Genomic DNA, 21,516 nt, shown 5'->3' with positions numbered 1-21,516 from the left:
GGATAAACTTGAGTCTGCTAACCTTTTATATAAAGTGTTTTTATCCTATAGTTTTTCTGGTTCCTAAATGAGCTTTTAATTATACTTGAATTTTAAGGCCTAAACTTTTATTAAGAAAGGTACTTTTATTAAGAAAGGTTTATTTAATGCTGAAGTATGGAAAAGTGGCACCTAACTCAAAGCATTTTAATGTATTTTCTAATTTTGTTCTTTAACTATTTTTTTTTGTGGATTTTTTCCCGTTTGCCCGGTGCTTTTATTTGGTTTAGGCTTTATATTTTCCCAAACATATTACTTTGTTTTTTTGTATTAAGAATCCTGTGTTTTATCCATTTATTTTTTTCAGCTTTGTTGAGTTACAATTGACAAGTAAATAGTTATATTCATTTAGCGTGCCAGTTGGCAGAATGATTTTTAATCTAGTTATTAAAAATGCTCCACTCTGCCACTTTTGGTGTTATCAGTAGAATGAGTTCTCATTATCTTGTCATTAATCAGATGTCTTTAAAGTGGTGAAAGGGCCTTTTGCATCTCTTGTTCCTCTTGGATTTTGTTGCTTTTCTAATTTTTCATTGGCTTTCACTTTTATGGGAATCATCAGTTAACGCTTCAAAATGTACAAGGTATCTTACTTGTTTGTTTATTTGTTTGTTATATAGAGAGAAAGAGGAATCCCTTCAGCTTCATCAGGAAGCTTGGGAACGACATCAGCTAAGGAAAGAACTTCGTAGCAAAAACCAAAATGCTCCAGACAACCGACCGGAGGAAAATTTCTTTAGCCGACTAGACTCAAGTTTGAAGAAAAATACCGCTTTTGTCAAGAAACTAAAAACTATTACAGAACAACAGAGAGACTCCTTGTCTCATGATTTTAATGGCCTAAATTTAAGCAAATACATTGCAGAGGCTGTCGCTTCTATTGTGGAAGCAAAGCTAAAAATATCTGACGTGAATTGTGCTGTGCACTTATGCTCGCTCTTTCACCAGCGCTACGCCGACTTTGCCCCATCACTTCTTCAGGTTTGGAAAAAACATTTTGAAGCCAGGAAAGAAGAGAAAACACCTAACATTACCAAGTTAAGAACTGATTTGCGTTTCATTGCAGAATTGACAATAGTTGGGATTTTCACTGACAAGGAAGGTCTTTCCTTAATCTATGAACAGCTAAAAAATATTATTAATGCTGATCGGGAATCCCATACTCACGTTTCTGTGGTGATTAGTTTTTGTCGACATTGTGGAGATGATATTGCTGGACTTGTACCAAGGAAAGTAAAGAGTGCTGCAGAGAAGTTTAATTTGAGTTTTCCTCCTAGTGAGATAATTAGTCCAGAGAAACAGCAACCTTTCCAGAATCTTTTAAAAGAATACTTTACGTCTTTGACCAAACATCTGAAAAGGGACCACAGGGAGCTACAGAATACTGAGAGACAAAACAGGTGATTTTCAAACGTTTCTCAGAATTGAGAATATATTTTGGAGCTCATACTTTAAAAAATGTAAAGTCTTCATGCCACTGAAAGAACGTGTGGAAAAGGGCTTATTGCAGGTGATTTCTTAACATTCCAGGAAAATTTCACAGGGTAATAACAGTCTAAATACTCATGTTTAAATGTGAGTTTTTGATAGATTTTGTTTCTGATTTCAAAAAAAGAAATTCAGCAAGTATATGATGATTTTTACATTGTGGATTTTTACTGTGATTTAAAAATCTCCTTAACATTGAGGGATAAGTTTTCTTTTTCTATCACTTTAACTTATCTGCTATTATTTTTTGTGTCTTTCACTTTTTTTTCTATAGCAGGTTTGCTTTTGTTTTGTATTTTAGTTTATTGATGTCACCATTGATACTCGCTCTTTTCAAGAGAGTAAGTCATTCATGAGTGATATCTTAGATCAGAAATTTGGAAAATAGTGTACCAAAGTAGCTGTGAAAAAATTCTTTCAATGCAACTATAAAGTGCATTTACAGGAGTCTTTCTCCTGGGGACATCCATTCAAAATTCTAAAGGAATGATGTGTGTGCCTGTGGTGAAGATCCCTGATTTAGGCCACCCTTGATTGTTACAAGATACTGTAGACTACTGTGTATTATCTGCACCTAGAAGGCATCAAAAGGCTAGAAGTTGATATAGTTGGTGGATATTAGATCAGTATGGAGGTGTGTATGTGGAGCAGGGCTGAGGGTGTGCGGAAAGGAGGTACAAGCATTAGCCTTTGGCTGAATACTCTGCACCTATTTTAAAGTTCGTGTGTGGGGAGAACACTTACTCTTATAAGCCTGTAGTTGGGGAGGACTGGTTTACGTAGTTACCTCTAGAAGGTACTTTTAACTTAGCTACAAAAGATTGCAATAGTGAGTTGTTCGCTTAGGTAAGAGATAAGATTGGAGCAGAGGCTATATGGATAAATCTGTGGTGGCTGAAGCTCACTCAGAGGTGAGAATTTAAGATGGCAGTGGTGTTCCTTAATGTTTCATAAAACAATCCTCATTTTGTGCTTTTGAATAGCGAGGACTGTTTTAAACTTTGAAGAGCCAACTTCAGAATGTACTTCTATAGCCAGTAATGGGTTAAAAAAGAAAGTAGTGGTCCTCTATTAATAATTTTCACATATATTAGCTTTCTTAGTTACAATTTACATAGTCATTTTTACAGTCTTTTTCTTTTTCACATACGTTTTACCTAATATGTCGCAGGTGATTTTGAAAGTATGGTCTTTGATTTTTTTTTGGCTACTTTCTAAGGTTTTTTTTTTTTTAATTAAACTTTGTATTTTGTGTTGGAGTATAGCCAATTAACAGTGTTTTGATAGTTTCAGGTGGACAGCGAAGAGACTCAGCCATACATATACATGTATCCTTTTTACATTTTGTGGGTTTTTTTTTTTCCTCATGTGAAACATTTTGTGTTTTTGATTGGCCTCACCGAAGCTTTTAGGGCAGAGTCTATAATGATTTAATCTAGTCATCCTTCCAATGCAAAATGAAATCTATTTTATAGATTATCTGACATAAATTATTTTGAAAACTTCTTGAGCTTAGTGCTCTGAGCCATTCCACTGTTGGACACACCTATTCCTAGCCTGTTTGCTGGGAATTTAAGCTGAAATTTAACTCCCCATAAAATGGTTGCCTTTGATTTACTTGTTTTTTCTGGTACAGACAGAATAAAGCTACTCAGAGTGGGGTTCCATGAACTGTTTACCTGTTGCCTGTGAATTAAGTAGAGAAACTGAGACAATACAGTTAGACATTTTGATAGCAATTTTTCATTGCCATGATATTGTCATCATATTTTATAGCCGTGCAGTGTTTGGAAAGAAAATTAATCCTTTACGACAGATAATTTGAGAAGCATTGGCATGGGACGTGTCTCTTCTTTTACACCATGATGTCTCAAAATATTTGCAGACTGCCAAGATGTTTCCCTTTGATCTTCTCCAGGCTGAGTATCTCTGGTTCCCTCAATTTGCTGCCTGATTTTCAGACACTTTGGATGTTTGTTTTTGATGCCTTCTTATCTGCCTGTTGGAGAAGGCAATGGCAACCCACTCCAATACTCTTGCCTGGAAAATCCCATGGATGGGGAAGCCTGGTAGGCTGCAGTCCATGTGGTCGCTAAGACTGGGGCATGACTGAGTGACTTCACTTTCATTTTTCACTTTCATGCACTGGAGAAGGAAATGGCAGCCCGCTCCAGTGTTCTTGCCTGGAGAATCCCAGGGACAGCGGAGCCTGGTGGGCTGCCGTCTATGGGGTCGCACAGAGTCGGACACGACTGAAGCGACTTAGCAGCAGCAGCAGTATCTGCCTGTGGCCTACAGTTTTTATAGCTGCAGTCTTTTGACTTTTTGTTATACCTAAAGACAAATTTCTCAGATAACGTGCTGCCGAGCCAGTTCTTCACTTTGAACTATAGACATAATTTTTTATTCCTGATACAGACTTAACTCTTAAACTTTAGGTACTTCTGGCATATTATGTTAGCCTAATGATAATTGATGGGGTGTGTGTGTGTGTATTTTTTTTTCCCATGCCACATGGCTTCTGACATCTTAGTTCTCTGACCAGGAATTGAAACGATGGCCCATGGCATTGAAAGCACTTGAGTCCTAACCGCTGGCCTGCCAGGGAATTCTCAATGATGTATATATTATTAATTATACTTATCCACTGGTCACATTTAGATTAGATAAGCAGACCTGTTTTTGTTCATGATTAAAGTCACAGAAGAAAATTTTGAACCAGGATACAGTGTTGAGACCATAGCTTCATGGCCTTTTCCTCATGTTAATACAGAGCTATTGACCTATGGTTGGTTATTAGAGGAGGCTATTTACTAAATGTAAATTGACCTTAGCCTGGGAGCAGTTATTTTATCACAGGAACTGTCTAATTATATGTAATTATTTGGAGGATGTGAGAATCTTAATCACAGTGTAGAAAACAATTGGCATACAGCTGAGTAAGTCACTCATGCCTTAGGATAGCTTCAGTTTGAATAGCCTTTGTAAGTGAGGATTTAAGTGCCTGAATGAGCAAAGACACGAATTGGAGTAATGCAGAGTCCCTACTTGGCCTAATATTAGTCTCCTTACTTCTAAGAGGGTATGTTACGGTTAAAAGTTTCTTTTTGCCAATCATTATCCAGTAGATGTCTTGAAGTTTTTCTCTTATCATAGGAATAAATCACAGATGGTCATTTTTCTCAGTAAGGTTTCTCTTAGGTGTGATAATGCTAAAAATCTAGGTGCCAAGCTAGTGAGTATTTAAGACTCATGTAGTTAAACTACTTTAAGCCTTTATTGATTGTCTTTAATGATGGTTTTTAAAAAAGTGAAATAGCCTGTGTTTTCAGTTTATGGATTGTAAATGCTCTTGGTCATTCTGGTTAACTTGGGAGATGGCATGGTGTTTAGGGGTTGTGAAATGTTAGTCTGTACTCATTGAAGTCTATACTTAAAATTTTATTTAACCAATTAAAAAATAGAGTAATAAAATCTCTCGTGTTTTCTTAAAAACACTGTAGTGGATGAGTGAAGGCATGACTGAATGAGACCTGTTGAGTCTCAGCTGTTCTTTTCTACTGTTAGCTATGCTGATATGTATTTGTTACAAGCCCCTGAGGATTTACGGTTGTTAGCGAGCAATAAAATTGATCCTAGGGTTGGGTGAATTCTAATAAATGTGAATTTATAAGCTTTTTATACTTGTTAAGTACAAAATCTTATTTTTAAATTCATTTTGGTTAAGTAATTGATCTGAAGAGTTAAAATTAATATTTGCACATTTAAAATATCATCTAATAGTATTTTCCAGTCTAGCATTAATAGTTTTACTTCTTGCCAAGTGTTATTTTTTATTATTTTCAGTGCTGTTACTTTATACTCAAAATGCTTTGTACTTTGAGATTTTATTCTCACTGAGGTAATATAACCTAGTATTTTTTTGGCATTTAATAAAAATTGGTTGAATAAATGATTTAATTTTATTGGATATAACTTAATTATGTAGGTTAATTTCTTGCAGTATAGTGAAATGAATTCAGATATTAAGTCAGAATACTTCAGTAATTCTGAAGTGTCTTAATTTCTTTTTTTTCTCCTTTATTGGTGGGAATGAGAGCACATTTCTCTTTTCAGTACCGGTGAATTATGACCTTCATGATTGCATGCTCAGTTCAACAGCAGTAAATGATTTGATTTAAAGTTTGGGAAGGAAACAAATGTAGGCTTTTCCCTTGTTAATGTAACCAGAGAGGTTTCTTTTATTAATGCAAATTCATGAGGCATTACTTTAACAGTGTTGAAACCTGAAAACACATTAACCTGACATTCAGTGGTGTTGCTTTTACCTTTCATATTCTTTCCGGTTAAGTTGTACCTTGCCTTTACAGGAAGATTGTTTGTTAAATGAAGTCCACGGGGTCGCAAAGAGTCGGACATGACTTAGCGACTGAACAGCAAGTATTAAGCACTATTAAAATGTTATATATCACTGTGCATTATATTTACAGAGGCTTTAGCAATTTTATAAATGTTTCAAAATGGTTACCTCCTAGATATTTTCTGATTGAGTCAGTGACGTTGATACAGTTGATTAATCACTGGGTATAGTTATGCTTATTAGTTGCTCTGTGCTCTTCATATAAGATTGTACAACATTCATAACCAACTTCAAAATTGTTCAACTTCAAAATATCCTTCTAGATATTTTCTAATTCTGAGTCAATGATTTTGATATTAGCTGATTAATAAATCTTCAGGGACAGTTATGCTTAACTGTTGCTCTACTCTCTTCATGTAAGATTGTTCAACATGCATAACCAAATTCTAAAATGAAACCACAAGAAAATTCAAGTTCTCATGAGAATTTGACAGAGCAGTAAAGATGAAAAGTGAAACCTAGTGGTTTTCATCGGTCTGCTTCATGGTTATTTTGTCAAGATTTGGCCATGTGTTCTATGTTATTTTACATGAGTGGTCAAGGACAAAGCTAAAATAGATTTTCTGTATTCAAGATTTTTTTTTCTCTTTTACTTTGGCTGATAGAAGATTTAAAAAATCAAACTTTTAAGTTCTTGCCTTCGCTACAGTGGACTCTGGCTTTTTTTTTTTTTCCATGAAAATACTGTTTTACTTTAATGCATCAGGTATATAATCTCAGTTGATCCTCACAGTACCCTTGAAAGAAATACCTGTATTTTGAAGGTGATAGATCAGATTTAGTTATTAAAGACCTTGCCCAGTGTGACTTTGATAGCAAATGACAGAATCAGTTTCTTTCCTCTCTCTTCATTCTTTTTCACATCTTCCATAGTATTCATCTTCATCTGCATTTTGTTTAAGGTATCTAATAAACCCATTAGCTACTCAGAACTTATAAAGTCAAATCCAAATAAAAGAAGGACCCAAAAGAGAATATAAAACCAGCACCTTGGTTTGGGAAGACTTGTCTTTGATATATGCATTTGAGAGACATCCTAATTCAATATATGGTACCAAGTGGATAATTTGAGAGGCAGTGTAATCCAGGAGTTAAGAGAGTGAACTTTGGAGCCAGACTGCTTGGGTTCCAGTTTGAGATTTGTCATTCACTCCCTCTGAGACTTTGGGCAAGTTCCCTCACATTTCTGCTTTGGGTTTCTCTTCTGTAAAATGGGATGCCTGTAGCACTGTATCTCGAGGTGCGTGCGCATGATGCCTGTGTGAATGCATATGTGTAAAGGCATTTATAACAGTACCTGGCACATTGTAAGTATCAATAAATGTTAGTTCACTGCTCATAGTATATTGCCTGCTCAAGTCTTCAGAAAGTTTTTCAAATGAGAATTTCTCTTTGTGCCTTTTTATGATTCTCAAAATGTGTATGTTAAATTTCTTAAATTTTCATAGCTTATTTTTAAAAATTCATTTTTAAAAACAATATAAAACAACAGAATAAACACTGTACAAAATAAAAGAAGTAGCATGAAGGCCAGGCAATAACAATAAAAATTTTAAAAATGGAAAAAATGAATGACTCAATATAAGAATTTTTTGAGGCATATGTGGCTTTCCTTATGAGATATATTGCTTAATTCCAGAATGGACTATTTGAGATAGTCAGATTTATAATATTAAATTAATGTTAAATATAATATAAAAAACACTCCAGAAATCAAGGATTGATGTACCTTATAGGTGCTCCTAGATAGTGATATCTCATATTTTAGATGCAAGACATCTACTTTGTTTTTTTTATAGTGAATAAGACTTGGAATTAATTTTGTTTTTATTGCTTGCTTCTCATATCTGTAAAATAGTACCAGTTCCTCCCTATCATGCAATGAAACCAGGAGAGGGAATGAACTTGTTTATAATATATTTAACAGTGATACTTGGTTATCTCCAGTTATGACAAGGATTGGCAAACTATGGCTTTCAGGCCAGATTAGTAATTACATGATGTTCAAATTTCAGTGTGCATAAAGTTTTACTGGAACATAGTCACACTCATTTGTTTACATATTGTCTGTGCTGCTTTTGTGCTATGCTATCAGACTTGAGTTGCAGCAAAGACCATATGGTCTGCAAAGCTTAAAATTATTATTTGTCCCTTGGCAGAAAGTTTGCTGACCTCTGATTTATGACGGCCTCAAAAGAACGGTTTCAGTGCAACTTTCTATAATGGTGTGCTTCTGAAAAGATTGTAATTAAAATGATACATGATGAACCATATTTTCAGTTTGATTTTGCTTAGTGTTATATTCCGTGGAATTGGAATTCACATAAGAAATTTTGGTGAGATGTGCACTGATGTACAGAAAATGTACTCTGGTCAGATGTGCTGTGTATGTGTAGATCCCTCATACAGGCCTTCTAAAACTGAAAAACTTCTCCTGTGGACTTCATGAACTTACAAGAACTGACTTATGTAGTACATTCATTAGAAATTGTTTCATTTAAATTTCATTAGAACTTCTAAATGACGAGGAATTTTGAATTTTCAGGCACCTGCGATGGCTTCTTTCTCTGCTTGAAGTCTGTAGTCTTACTACGTGCTGTGAAATTAGATATTAAGAAAATATATTTTAAATAAATGGCCAAGGAAAATACATATGACTATGTATGTTTTGCATATAACGGATCTCTTCTAATGCCTTTTCATTGTTGTCCTATACAGCTTTCTGACTGTACAGTATAAGGTTCTATTAGAAAATCAACCAAAGTCTAAGCTGCCTGCCCTTTGGGACTGTTCTTATTAGATAGTACCCTAAACATGTATGAATTAAGTAGTTAAGTAAATTAGTACTATTAAAAGTTTAATCATGGAATTGAGGTTTTGAGGAGAGCGAGGAGTATCTCCGAAACTTCAGAGTTTTAACTGGTTGCAGGAGGACTAGAAGAGAATCCCTTTGCCAGTGCAGGAGATGCAAGAAGTGTGGGTTCCATCCCTGGCTCGGGAAGATCCCCTGGAGAAGGAAATGGCAACCCACTTCAGTATTCTTGCCTGGAAAATTCTGTGGACAGAGGAGCCGGGCAGGCTACAGTCCATGGAGTTGCAGAGAGACGTGATTGTGTGCACGCGCATGCACGAGGACTGGATAGGAACTGAATGCACACATTGGGACCCCTCATAGAATTCAGTCATTTAATTGACTGAATGCAAAGTCCAGGCAAAAGTTTCAAAGTGAGGTTGATACGGGAATAGGCACCATCTTGGTACAGCTTGTATGTCATAAATCTTTAGTGAATATTCTATAACCTAAACTGGATGTGTTTTCTTCATATGATCAGAATCCCAAATTATTAGAGAAGTAAAGTTCCACATTATGGTATTTTGAGATATTTTTCAATTTTGTTTTAAGCACTGAAATAATTTTGAATCTTAGTTGTCATTAGAGGTTTTGAAATTCCTTGGACCTTATATCTCTTTTAACATAATTTGCTTCTGAATAAACTTTTAAAGTTTTTATTAATATTTCTCCTAATAGTTGTGGAACATTTTAGAGTAGCCTGCGTTTGAGTGTTATTTATTCAAATCATTTAATTTTAATGGCTTTTTTTAACTTGAAAAATAATGTGACTTCTAATTAAAAGTTCTACCAAGCTCATCATGGCTTGAATAGTTTTAAATGCTTGGGTTTTTGCTTTAATCTAAAAAAATTCATAAAGCTTAATGAAAGGAAAGTTAGTCTGAAATAAATATTTGAAGAGAAAAATTGTTCTTTAATGACAGTGTTATTAGAGGAATACTGTTTAGCCTGGATTATTATGGTTAAACTGTCTTGGCATTTTACTAATCTGTCTGTAAAATGATATTGTCTAGTGTGTATTTAAATAATAAGAAAATGATTATGGGGAGGGAGGAGGGAGGTGGGAGGGGGGTTCATGTTTGGGAACGCATGTAAGAATTAAAGATTTTAAAATTAAAAAAAATAATTTCAAAAAAAAATAATAAGAAAATGAGTGAAAAAATCTCAGTTTAGATCTACTAGGCCAGGTGTTGGGGAAAAAAGGATTGAATGTAATGAATTGTAATTGTTTTTTGTATTGATCTATCTTATATTTGTAAATGGGACCTGATATTCCTAAAAATAGAAAATGTTAATATTTTAAATATTGTAGCATTGAAACAAAAGTTCCTGTTGATAAGAATGAGGGAAGTTGGGAAAGTTTAGAAATGTTCCAAATAAATAGAGATAAGTAAGTGTAGGCAAGGATTTTTTCTTCATGAAAACTTCATTTTCTATAACTTTTCAGAAAATGACAACACACCAAAAAAATCCATCTAACTCATTTTCTTCTCTGTTCAGAAGAAAACTCAAGGAATAAAAATTCTTTTATATATTACTTTTGAAAATGACTTAATTTATAATTTATAATTGACTTTTTGAAATTATATTTGCAATAAGGTTTATAAATTTCATGTCTTACACTACTGTGTATTTAGTTGTAGAAAAATTGAGTCCAGCTATAGACATTTCAACCATCTAAGCTAATGTAGTAAACTTTTACTCGACTGTACAATTGAAAATTTTTCATTAGTTTTACATTTTTGTTAATAACTGTGGGTGGTTTATTAGTGAACTGTTTCAGAGTGGTAGAATACTATGTCCTCTGCTCCTCAGAGTAGCCTGACCTTGATTAAGTGGGTTGCTCCAGTGATATTTGTTAAATGACTAAATAAAGAGTGCTTGAACAGTAAGATTGAGAATTCACTGTAGGGAAGATGCAGGCTTTTTCAAGATAATCTTGAATCAAATCATTGCGAAAGTTTAAAGGTACTTGAGTCTCTAACCTGTTTTTGAAAACCAACTTGTATGTCTGAGGTATATGACTATAACAAAATACTAAAAATTGATTAGTGGCATACTGTTAAATTTTGTATTTCTGCAGGCATACTTGTTAATCACACTTCATATTTTTTGAAGAACCAATGTTAAATTTTAATTGCTTAAAAAATTAATTTGTTAAGGTGAATTTGATGATGTAAGTTTTGAGTTTTAGATACATCTTGAAAGTGTTAAGTATTAAACAGGTTGTTAAAGAAGGTTGTGCTAATAAGCTTGTTTGGTAAAATCAGATTTTACGGAACATTCCCAGTATAATAGTAGATGATCATTATCTGTTTTGATAAGATTGTCAGATTATTTCATCATTTGTTTATAGGCGTATTCTACATTCTAAAGGGGAGTTAAGTGAAGATAGACATAAACAGTATGAAGAATTTGCTATGTCTTATCAAAAGCTACTGGCAAATTCTCAATCCTTAGCAGACCTTTTGGATGAAAATATGCCAGATCTTCCTCAAGATAAACCAACACCAGAAGGTAAGATATCCTTAAAAATAAACACTGTGATTTTTTTTTTTTTAGTAAGCATTAATCACTTCTATCTATCTAGTCTTCTCAGATGTACATTATTAAAATTAGGTGTTTTGAAATGCCTTTAAAATTTTTTTTATGAAGTAGTTTAAGACCTAATAAAAACCTAAAGCTACTTAAAATGCTTCTCTGAATGGAAAAGTCTTTGTGGTTGGAACAGTGAAGCCTAACTTACAATGATATGATGGGTTTCTTTAGGTTCTTTTGTAATAGGTATTCTCAGATTGTATCTAACAGGGCTTGTCTTAAACTGTATTTGGGACTATATAAAGATTTACTGTATTTCTCAGGTAGGTAATGAGGTGGATTGGACCTTTGGGATAGTAATATTTCTATGTTTTTTTTTAAATTTAGTTGTTTTGAATTGTTTATTATGATAAATTGTTACTTAGAACTAAAACCTACCTTGCAGTTTTATAAGATAAACTTATCATTTTGTAAAATGAGTTCTCCTATTATTGCAAAGGTGTTTTAAACTTCCTTTTAGGTAGGGTTCCTAATACATTACTGTAATATACCAACTATTTGAGAAGTAAGTTGATAAATGTTAACACATTATTAATTTTAAAACTATCTGAAAATCCTATTTACTTAAAATCTTAAGAGTGAAGTATTTGTAAAGTATCTGTTTATAATACAGGAAAGTATTTTGTATTTTACATCCTCAATAAGAAAATATCCATTGTATACTGTGAAAACATTTATAGTCCTTCTTTGGTATCTTCAGGGAGCTGGTTCCAGAACCTCTGAAGATGCTCGAGTCCCTCATTTAAAATGGCTTAGTATTTGCATATAGTGAAGTGAAGTCGCTCAGTCGTGTCCGACTCTTTGCAACCCCATAGACTGCAGCCTGCCAGGCTCCTCTGTCCATGGGATTTTCCAGGCAATAGTACTGGAGTGGATTGCCATTTCCTTCTCCAGGGGATCTTCCCAACCCAGGTCTCCTGCATTGTAGACAGACGCTTTACCGTCTGAGCCACCTGCACACATCTTCCCATATACTTTAAATCATCTGTAGATTACTTGTAATACCTATTACAGTATAAATGTAAATGCTATGCAACAAAATTAACAAAATTCTGCCATCATTTTAAAAAGATATTTTCACTTGGTACAGAATTTAAGGGTGAGATTTTTTTTTTCTTTCAGTATTTAAAGATGTTGTTCCACTGTCTTCTGTCTTTCATTGTTTCCAGAGAGAAAGCTACTATCATTTGTGTCTTTGTTCTTTTAAAATGTGTATTTTTTTTTCTGGTTGTTTCAAAATATTACCATCATTGACTTTAAAGAACTTAATTATGATAATGACTTGGTGTGGTTTGCTTCATGTTTCTTGTGCTTGGGGTTTGTTGGGCTTCTTGAATCTGGGTTTATAATCATCAAATTTAGCAAATCTTGACCTTATTTCTCAAATATGTGTTCTATTCCTCTCCCCCCTTCTATAGGAATTCAAATACCACTACGTTTGAAGTTGTCTTCTCTGCTTTAGTATTTTTTTTCCGCCCTGTTTGGTATTGGTTAGTTTCTGTTGCTTAGTTTCTATTGTTGTGTCTTCCAATTCGCTCTTTTTTCCTTTTTTGGTGTCTGATAGTCTCATGTAGAGATCTAGAAGCTAGTTATGTTTTCCATGGTCTCCAACATGCTTAGTGTATCTTCTAGCTTATTGAGAATATGAAATATAGTTGTAATAACTGTTTTAATGTCCTTGTCTTAATTATATCATTTATATCACTTCTGCATTTATTTGATTGATTGATTGATCTCTGTACCTTCGGTAATTTTTCTACTTTGGTGATATCAATCTTTTAAACATGATCTAATGGGTCAAAGTGATAAATGCTTGTTTCGTTTAGCATTATTCTGATTAGTACTGAGGTTAGGATCTTTTGATATACTCTTTGACTTACCTGTTTAGAGGCTTTATCCATTATTTTCTATTGAGATTTTGGACTTTATTTGCAGAAGCTCTTTATATTATGGATATTAACTCCTTTGTATAAATATTGCCAGTATTGGCTTCTAGTTTGTCCTTTGCTCTTTTTTTTTTTGCCACACAGCGTAGCTTATGAATCTTAGTTCCCCAACCAGGGGTTGAACCTGAGCCCTTGGCAGTGAAAGCTTGGAGTCCTAACCACTGAATCACCAGGAAATTCCCTGCTTTTATTTACATTTTTGTTAAAAAGAAATTAAATTTATCAGTCTTTTCTCTTACATTGGTTTAGTGTCCTGAGTTTAAATATGTTTTTTGTAAGGCATATAAGTAATGAGTTAGAGAGCCAGTACTTTATTGTTTTTGTCCTGTTCTTCCTAAATGACTTTTAATGAATAATCTGATTTTCTCAGGGCTATTTTTAATCTGCATTATCATTCTCTTGTAATTCTAGTTTGGAGAGAAGTACAGTGAGAACAGATAAAATCATGAATGGTCTTGTGATCATGAAGTAGGAAATTGCTTTTAATGTTCTGAATGTTAAGCATCTATAGTTGTATGTAAATGTAGCTTGTGTGTGTATACAAACACATGGTTTTCCACTCTCTACTGAAATGTATATATATGTCTTCATCATTGTTTCCCTTCCTTTCTAGTTATTTATCAGTTGACCATTTATGGCAGTCTGTCTTATACCAAGTTTAATACCAAAAGGAGGGATGCTTCTTAAGGGTTTATGGTAAGATAAACCATAAACTTGTGAACATAATTGAGATAAAATCATACAGAGTGTTGGGAGTATTAAAAAAATGCTTCATGGGGGAGGTGGGACTTCAAGCTAGATATTTAGGAATTGCCAGGCTTATGTATTTCTTAGGTTGGTTTTAAGCTTTGTGAAGATGGGCCTAATATATCAAATAGCTACTTAATCTCATATCAGTTGCTTAAAACTTCGAGAGAAAAGCATGTTACCCTGCACTTTGCTTTGATCTGTCCTGGTTTAGAGCTTTACTTAAAACAGAATTTGTGATTTTCTGGTAAAGATGGTTACATGCATAATCAAGAGGACTTGTTGACTGAAGAGGTATCTGTTGATTGAAACATTCAAGATTCATTGGTTTTAATTCCCCATGATTTATTTTACTGTAGAGCATGGGCCTGGAATTGATATATTTACACCTGGTAAACCTGGAGAATATGACTTAGAAGGTGGTATATGGGAAGATGAAGATGCTCGGAATTTTTACGAGAACCTCATTGATTTGAAAGCTTTTGTTCCAGCCATCTTGTTTAAAGATAATGAAAAAAGTTGTCAGAATAAAGAGTCCAGCAAGGATGATTCCAAAGGTAAATGCTGGAGGACAAATTTTTATATTAAAGTGCTATGAATTTTAGTTTCAAATAATATTTGTAAAAAAATTTTTTTACTTACTTGTTTTGTTATATGCGCATTGTCACTAGATTAAATGAGTGACAGAATAATATGGACATCTTAATTGAGTCCACTATCTAATCAGATTTATTTTCTCATGATTACCACAAATCCTGATGGCCTGTATGTCTCCATTCATCAGTCCACCCATCCATTCATTTCTTCGCTGAACAGATGTCATGCACAAAGAAATTATGGTTTTTGTCCTCCATGAGCACAGTGTATTTTTAAGAATCTAAATATCAAATTTCCTAGATATAAATGTAGATTCTAAGAAAAATGTTGCAGATTTTGTGAATCTTTATCTTTTGCAGCAGGATTTCAATATGACTTTTAATTCAGTGATACTGATTCTTTGATTTCAAACAGAGACAAAGGAACCTAAGGATAATAAGGAAGTATCAAGTCCTGATGATTTGGAACTTGAGTTGGAGAACCTGGAAATTAATGATGACACATTGGAGCTAGAGGGTGGAGATGAAGCTGAAGATCTTACAAAGAAACTTCTTGATGAGCAAGGTAAACATTTTTGCCAAAATTTTAAATTTTTGATTAGTTTTTTTTTAATGTAATGTTTTACTTAATTTTTGGCTATGCCATGTGACTTGTGGGATGTTAGTTCCCCAACCAGGGATTGAACTCAGGCCCTCGGCAGTGAGAATGCGGAGTCCTAACCAATGGATTGCCAGGGAATTCCTAACTTTTGATTAGTGTTTATACGCAGAGCTCTTGCCTGTGGATATGGGTCTTTACTCTTTAATTCCTTGTTTTCCTGTTGTTTCTAGGCCCTCACTTTTTTGGAATTTGATTTGGAACATAAACACTACATGTCCCATATTATGTAACTACAAACTTTAGTGATAATCTAAATCTTAATAGATATTTCTTGCACTTCAGTGCTTTTAGTATTGTCCTTAATGTATTTTATTTCTGATATAATCTTTACAATCTTAACATAAATGCATTTGAAAGTTGAGAGATAAAAAGACAGTTGGTATATCAGTTCAATTGGTATATCATTTCATCTGTCATTTTTATCTGTCTTTATTATTGAGTAATGTTTTGTATTTAGTAATAAAAATATCACATTGTTCATTATTTCCAGAATACTTCTATCAAGTTTCTTTATTAGTTAGGATTCTTTATTAGAAGAATGCCTTTGTCAGGTTTGCCTTTCTCTCTGTGGGTTTCATTGTTTCCTGCTGCAGATTCTCTAGTTCTCCATGTCATGAAGGGAGGGAGGCATGGCTGGAGGCTGCCCTTGGCTCAGACTAGCTCGTGACATCTGAGGAAAAGAGGGATACTCTCCCACTGTCTGTGTATAAGCATCTTGGAGGAGTTGGCTAGTCCTGTGTCATGCTTGCCTATGGCGAGAGCAGTAATGGTATCTGTGCTTGGGCAGCACCCTTTCCCATCAGAATCCCATGGATTGCCTTTGAGGGGAAGCAGTGATAATACTGTTAAGTTGAAGACATGGGAAAAGGGATGTTCAACAGATAGAAATAGTAGATCTTCTCTAAAACTACATGCAACTTACGACTTCTCATGTAAAAGTTTTCCTTTTATAGTTGATAAAGATTAGTGATTTAGGCTTATGATTCTAAAGATATCCTTTCTTTCAAGAGTAATATCTGAAAAGTGCTTCATTTTTCATAAGAAAAGTGCTTTAGATTATCTGTGCCTCAGATAACATCTTATTGAAGGTTTTTATTCTGACATTGTCTATGTATATTTCTAAACCTACTTAAAATCCAATTTCATATTAGAACAAGAAGATGAAGAAGCCAGCACTGGATCTCATCTCAAGCTCATAGTAGATGCTTTCCTCCAGCAGTTACCCAACTGTGTCAACCGTGATCTGATAGACAAGGTATGAGTGCCTCTGTGTGACTTTACTCAAAGCACGTAGACCTTGTAGGATAGCTGAAATTAGGTGTGTCTGTGGTTTTTGCAGTTTTGGCTGTAGAATGAGCCATTTCTTCAAATGGAATTAATATAGGAATTCAAAATGAACACAGTTGGAGCCAATTTGTAGATGCTGTGTTTGGGGGTGGAATCTAGAGTCCTGTAGGCTTGACACCTCTCCCCTTCACATATTGCCACGGTGTGGAAAATACTGTTTTAGATCAGATATTCTTAAAGTACTCTCTTTAGATTCCCAGTGTCTTTTTATAGATACTTTCAGGGCGTCTGTAAGGTCAAAACTCTTTTCATACTAATACTAGGAGTTTTCCCCCCACTTTTTCACTGTTTTTGACATTTGCAAAAGTGATGATGGGTAAACCTGGCATTTTAACGTGATTAACGTGAAGTCAAGCTACATTGGTAGCAGACTCTAATAATAGCCGTTGTGGTCTTCATTGCTCTGCATTTGCGATTAAAAAACAGTGTCACTTTAACTTATAGATCTCTTTGATGAATCTGTAAAAATTAGTGATTTTGTTTCATTACAACCTCTGAGTACACTTCCTTTTAACTTGATAAAATGAGAAGGATGTGTAAAGCCTGTCTGCTGACTCAAGGTTGCCTTGAGAAAAGCCATTTGTATGATTAAGTTGCAAGCTAAACTGCTACTTAGAGTACCATTTTTACTTGAAAGAATTGAGGGATGAAACATGGTTATTCAGACTTGGGTATTTAACAGACATTTTTCTAACATGAACAAAATGAGCCTCTCAGTTCAGGGGAAACAACTAAAAGTATTTACTGACAGTAGATAGTGGTTATCAGTTTCCTAATTTTTGCTGAAACGTAGTCCATTATTAGCCATTAAATGTTTTTCTTTATTTTTTCTTTTTCAAAAAATGTTGACTTGAAAGGGGTGTGTGTGTGTCTGTGTGTGACATTTTATAGTGTAAACTAGTTTTTTTCTGAGTGGGTGACCTTTGGGATTTTTATTATCCTAGTCCACAATTTTTCAGTATTTCATGTGGGTGAATTACTTGAAGGAATTTTAGTGTGCTTTCAGCTTTTCTGTTTGTTATTCTAATTAGCTGTAAGAAGCTTTAATGTTATAAAATATATATTTTAATAAAATTTATTATACTCCCTTTACAAGCAGAAGAAAAAGTTTAAATTGGTTTTACTCTTGACTAATTCAATCTTGGTGAATACTTTCAATGTGCATTTACTGGGTTTGAATCTAATCAACATTAATTGTGTTTTATTTCATCAAAAGTTTTTAGCAAATGGAAGGTTTTTCAGTGAGTGTCGCTGAAGAGTTGACATCCTTTATAGGGAAGTCAGAGAATCTTTGTAGAAAGAAAGAAAAGTGAAATTGCTCAGTCGTGTCCAACTCTTTGTGACCCTGTGGACTGTTGCCAGCAGGCTCCTCTCTCCATGGGGATTCTCCAGGCAAGAATACTGGAGTGGGTTGCCATTTCCTTCTCCAGAGGATCTTCCCAACCCAGGGATCGAACCTGGGTCTCACACATTGCAGGCAGACTCATTACCCTCTGAGCCACCAGAGAATCTTTGTATTTGATCCTCAACTCTACCTAAAGTTTGAGAAATTAATGATAAAATAATTATGTGAAGTTATAGAAGGAAAATACTGGTGATACCCAATAGGGTTATTTGATAGTAGTTATTTTCTTTTTAAAATATATCTTAAATGTTGTTTTCATAAACTATGTATATTGAAAATCTTTAATATTTAAATAATATATATACCTGTATTTTAAAAATACCAATTACTGATAATTTTGTTTTCTAGTGGTTTCCCAGAGCATAGACTTCTCCCAGCTTTTCTTCTACACTTACATTAGATTTTAGATACATTGATAAAATATTGAACACATTTTTTTATTAAAATATAAAATAGTGGATTGCTATACTAAATAACAATTATAGTCCTATGATGTGGTTTCTTTAGTTTGTTGCTATATCTGATTGTCAACAGTAAACCATCTTAGTTGGTTTTAGCACTTTAACCATTTTAGCACTTAACTCTTAAATTTTTCTGCTTATAATTTGTCTCTCTCTCTTGTACATGGTTTGTCTTTATTCTTTTTTAATCCTTATTAGCGTTAATAATTTTCTTGGTTCCTGGCTTCTTGCTACTTTGTAACTTCTATCAGAAAACTTTCCTGATATTAACATTGATCTGTGAGATCAAAAGCATGGGTTGCATATTTCATGCAGTTATTTACCAAACATGTCACCATAGGTCTTCAATCTATCCCTTGGAAGTTCTGTTTTTAGCACTAGGTTGCAGTTAATAAGTTTGTGAAATATGTTTTGAGATATATAAGGAAAGAGGAGCTTAAGCTTGATGATTGTTAAAGTTTGGAATTTTCTTGTAATACTAGTGTCTTAAAACCATTGTGAACTGTTTAGGAACTATTAGGAATCCATTTTAGCATGCTGTTTTAGTAGCTAAATTGAGGGTTTTTGTTTTGTTTTTAAGAAAAATGTTTGCTTTTTCTCCTTTAGGCAGCAATGGACTTTTGCATGAACATGAACACTAAAGCAAATAGGAAGAAGTTGGTACGGGCCCTCTTTATAGTTCCCAGACAAAGGTAGGTTTGAAAAGAGAAAAAAAAAAAAGAGTAATTTCTTAGTGTTTCTACACTGCAGTGATTGTAAGAGCTAAGTTCTTGTATAATTATCTCTTTAAAAATATCCCTTATCAACATAAGTTATTATCATTGTTGTTAGCATATTTTCTAAAATTTACTTCTCCCTGATTTTTGTTCATGAGCTCTAGTGGAAATATTCCTTCTGATGCTTTCCTGTTATTTTAAGAATAATAGGAACTTAATAATAACGTAATCATTGCTAAAAGCAATTTATTTACACCTTTTCCTCTGAGGAGAAAAAATAAATAGTATATTTTTTTTTGGAGAATTTTTATTTTGTGGAAAGATCAGACTAAATTGATTTTATCTAGTTCTTTTATCTAGTTCTTAAGTGTTGTGTTTCAATGAAAATTTTCAAGGTTTTTTTGGTCATTATGCTGTTTTGGACTTGAAGGTCACATTGGTGATTATGTTGCTAGTAATTCAAGAAGTGTATTCCATTTCATAATGCTGATAGGGAATTCTAATGCTCCTAAACTAGGTTAAAGTCCCTACTTCACCCACATATTTTAGGAGATGACCATAGCAGGTCATAGGTTGTTGACTTTAGGAACTTGGAGAAGCTCTGTTTCTGTTTATTCAACAGGGAATAATTAAAGGATTTTGTTAACTATTATGATGACTACATACTTCATAGCTAATATAGATACTTCCCCCAGAAAGATTCTGTGGGATTTCACTAAAGACTTCTTAAGCAAAATTTTAATTTGGTTCATTTGTTGGTCTCTCATTGGTACCATTTCTCAGTGAAAACAAATCACTACTTTTTTCATTTATATTTGTTTTTATCCCTGTCAGCAGCCTTAATATGAGCATTTGGTTTTTCATTTTAGTGGGGCAAGGGAGATAGGATGTGCTAATGTAGTGAGTAGTAATTCAGAATTATCCAATTGAGAATATCTTAGATTAATTACTTTTATTATGTAAAATTATATGCTACATTTCCTCAGATCTGACGTGCCATCAGTTACAAGGTGCACCATTATTTCATGAACAACTGAATAAATAATATTGCCAGTTACTTAAAAGGTTTTTGACTGTCAGACACATTCTGGTTTCAAACTCAGAATTTCAAATAGTTTTGCCTTAATATTTTGGACCATTTTTAAAAGTAATTCTTTTTTACTTTTGCAATGGAATGTTTACTTGCATAGTTTTCTTTTCATCTGTTCACATGAATGAATAAACATACAGTAACAATTATCAGAACTTCTAGCATAGAATGAAGCAAATTTAGCCAAAATAAAAGGCTTTTTTAACAAAAGAATTATGCAGTGATACTAAGTAGTTCATTTATAAGAGAGCATATTGTCTCTCCTTGTCCCCATTCCATCCCACTCCCCTGTCCATGGAGAAGACTGAAAATCTATCTATCTATCTATATATACTCTTACTTGGTCTTATGCCAGTTACATTCTTTGTGACTGGATTTATCTGCTTAGCTCAGCAGTTAGCTGCAAACTAGAAGTGTTGGAGTCTGCTAGAAACAGACTTCAAAGTAGTAGGAAGTGACAGATTATGGTCTGAGAGGAGAGAAAAAAATAAAGATATAAGTACTTGGAATGCATGGCTTTTTGGAGCCATGAGGAAGAGACCACTTGGTCTTATATACCTGAAATACAAAAATATAATAATTTAGGTTTTTTATAGTCAGCTTGAGTGATCAGGAAAGGTTAAAATTATGTTCTAAAATTTATTCATTCACTAAAGATCTACTCTATACTGTGATTAGTGCTGGAGGTACAGTAGTGAACAAGACTTCGGTTCCTGAGAAAGGAATGAGCGAGGTGAGGAATGGGTGTGGAGAGGAAATGTCCAGAGCATTTCTGATAGAGGCAACATTATGTGCAGAGCCAGAGACAGGAGAGGTCACACAGGAGACTACTGCAAAAACCTCTTTCTTGGTTTCCCTGGACATTGTTGTCTAGACTAAGTTGCAGGAGGGAGGCATTTTTACTTCTTTTTTTTCAGTGCTTAGCACAATGCCTCACAGACAGAAAGTGATAAACTTGTGTAACATGGTATTTAATGCCTTTTCTTATCTAGCCCCTTTTCAGCTTCTTCAGTCGTCATTCTAGCTATTCTTCATCTTGCAAAATCCTGATCTGTAATGATTTCTTGAATACCCTCTGCTCTCTACTTCCAAGCCTCTGCTTTCTGCTGTCTGGGATATCCTGTTTTTATTTACTGAAAACCTCTGACTTA

General features: G+C 33.9%; 1 protein-coding gene across 1 annotated transcript in view; it reads left to right on the top strand.

Moving 5' to 3' along the window:
* The window catches only part of UPF2 (UPF2 regulator of nonsense transcripts homolog (yeast)), a 94,502-nt gene that overhangs the window by 7,301 nt on the left and 65,685 nt on the right, over nt 1–21,516 (top strand). Inside the window, exons 3-8 of the mRNA XM_005687853.3 lie at nt 660–1,439; nt 11,155–11,315; nt 14,449–14,646; nt 15,101–15,250; nt 16,498–16,601; nt 19,166–19,251. Of these exons, the coding sequence (XP_005687910.1) occupies nt 660–1,439; nt 11,155–11,315; nt 14,449–14,646; nt 15,101–15,250; nt 16,498–16,601; nt 19,166–19,251 (1,479 nt within the window). The remainder of the gene's footprint in view (nt 1–659; nt 1,440–11,154; nt 11,316–14,448; nt 14,647–15,100; nt 15,251–16,497; nt 16,602–19,165; nt 19,252–21,516) is intronic.

Source organism: Capra hircus, chromosome 13, assembly GCF_001704415.2.
Source record: "Capra hircus breed San Clemente chromosome 13, ASM170441v1, whole genome shotgun sequence".
Lineage (NCBI taxonomy): Eukaryota > Metazoa > Chordata > Mammalia > Artiodactyla > Bovidae > Capra > Capra hircus.
This window is presented reverse-complemented; position numbering and strand designations above follow the sequence as displayed.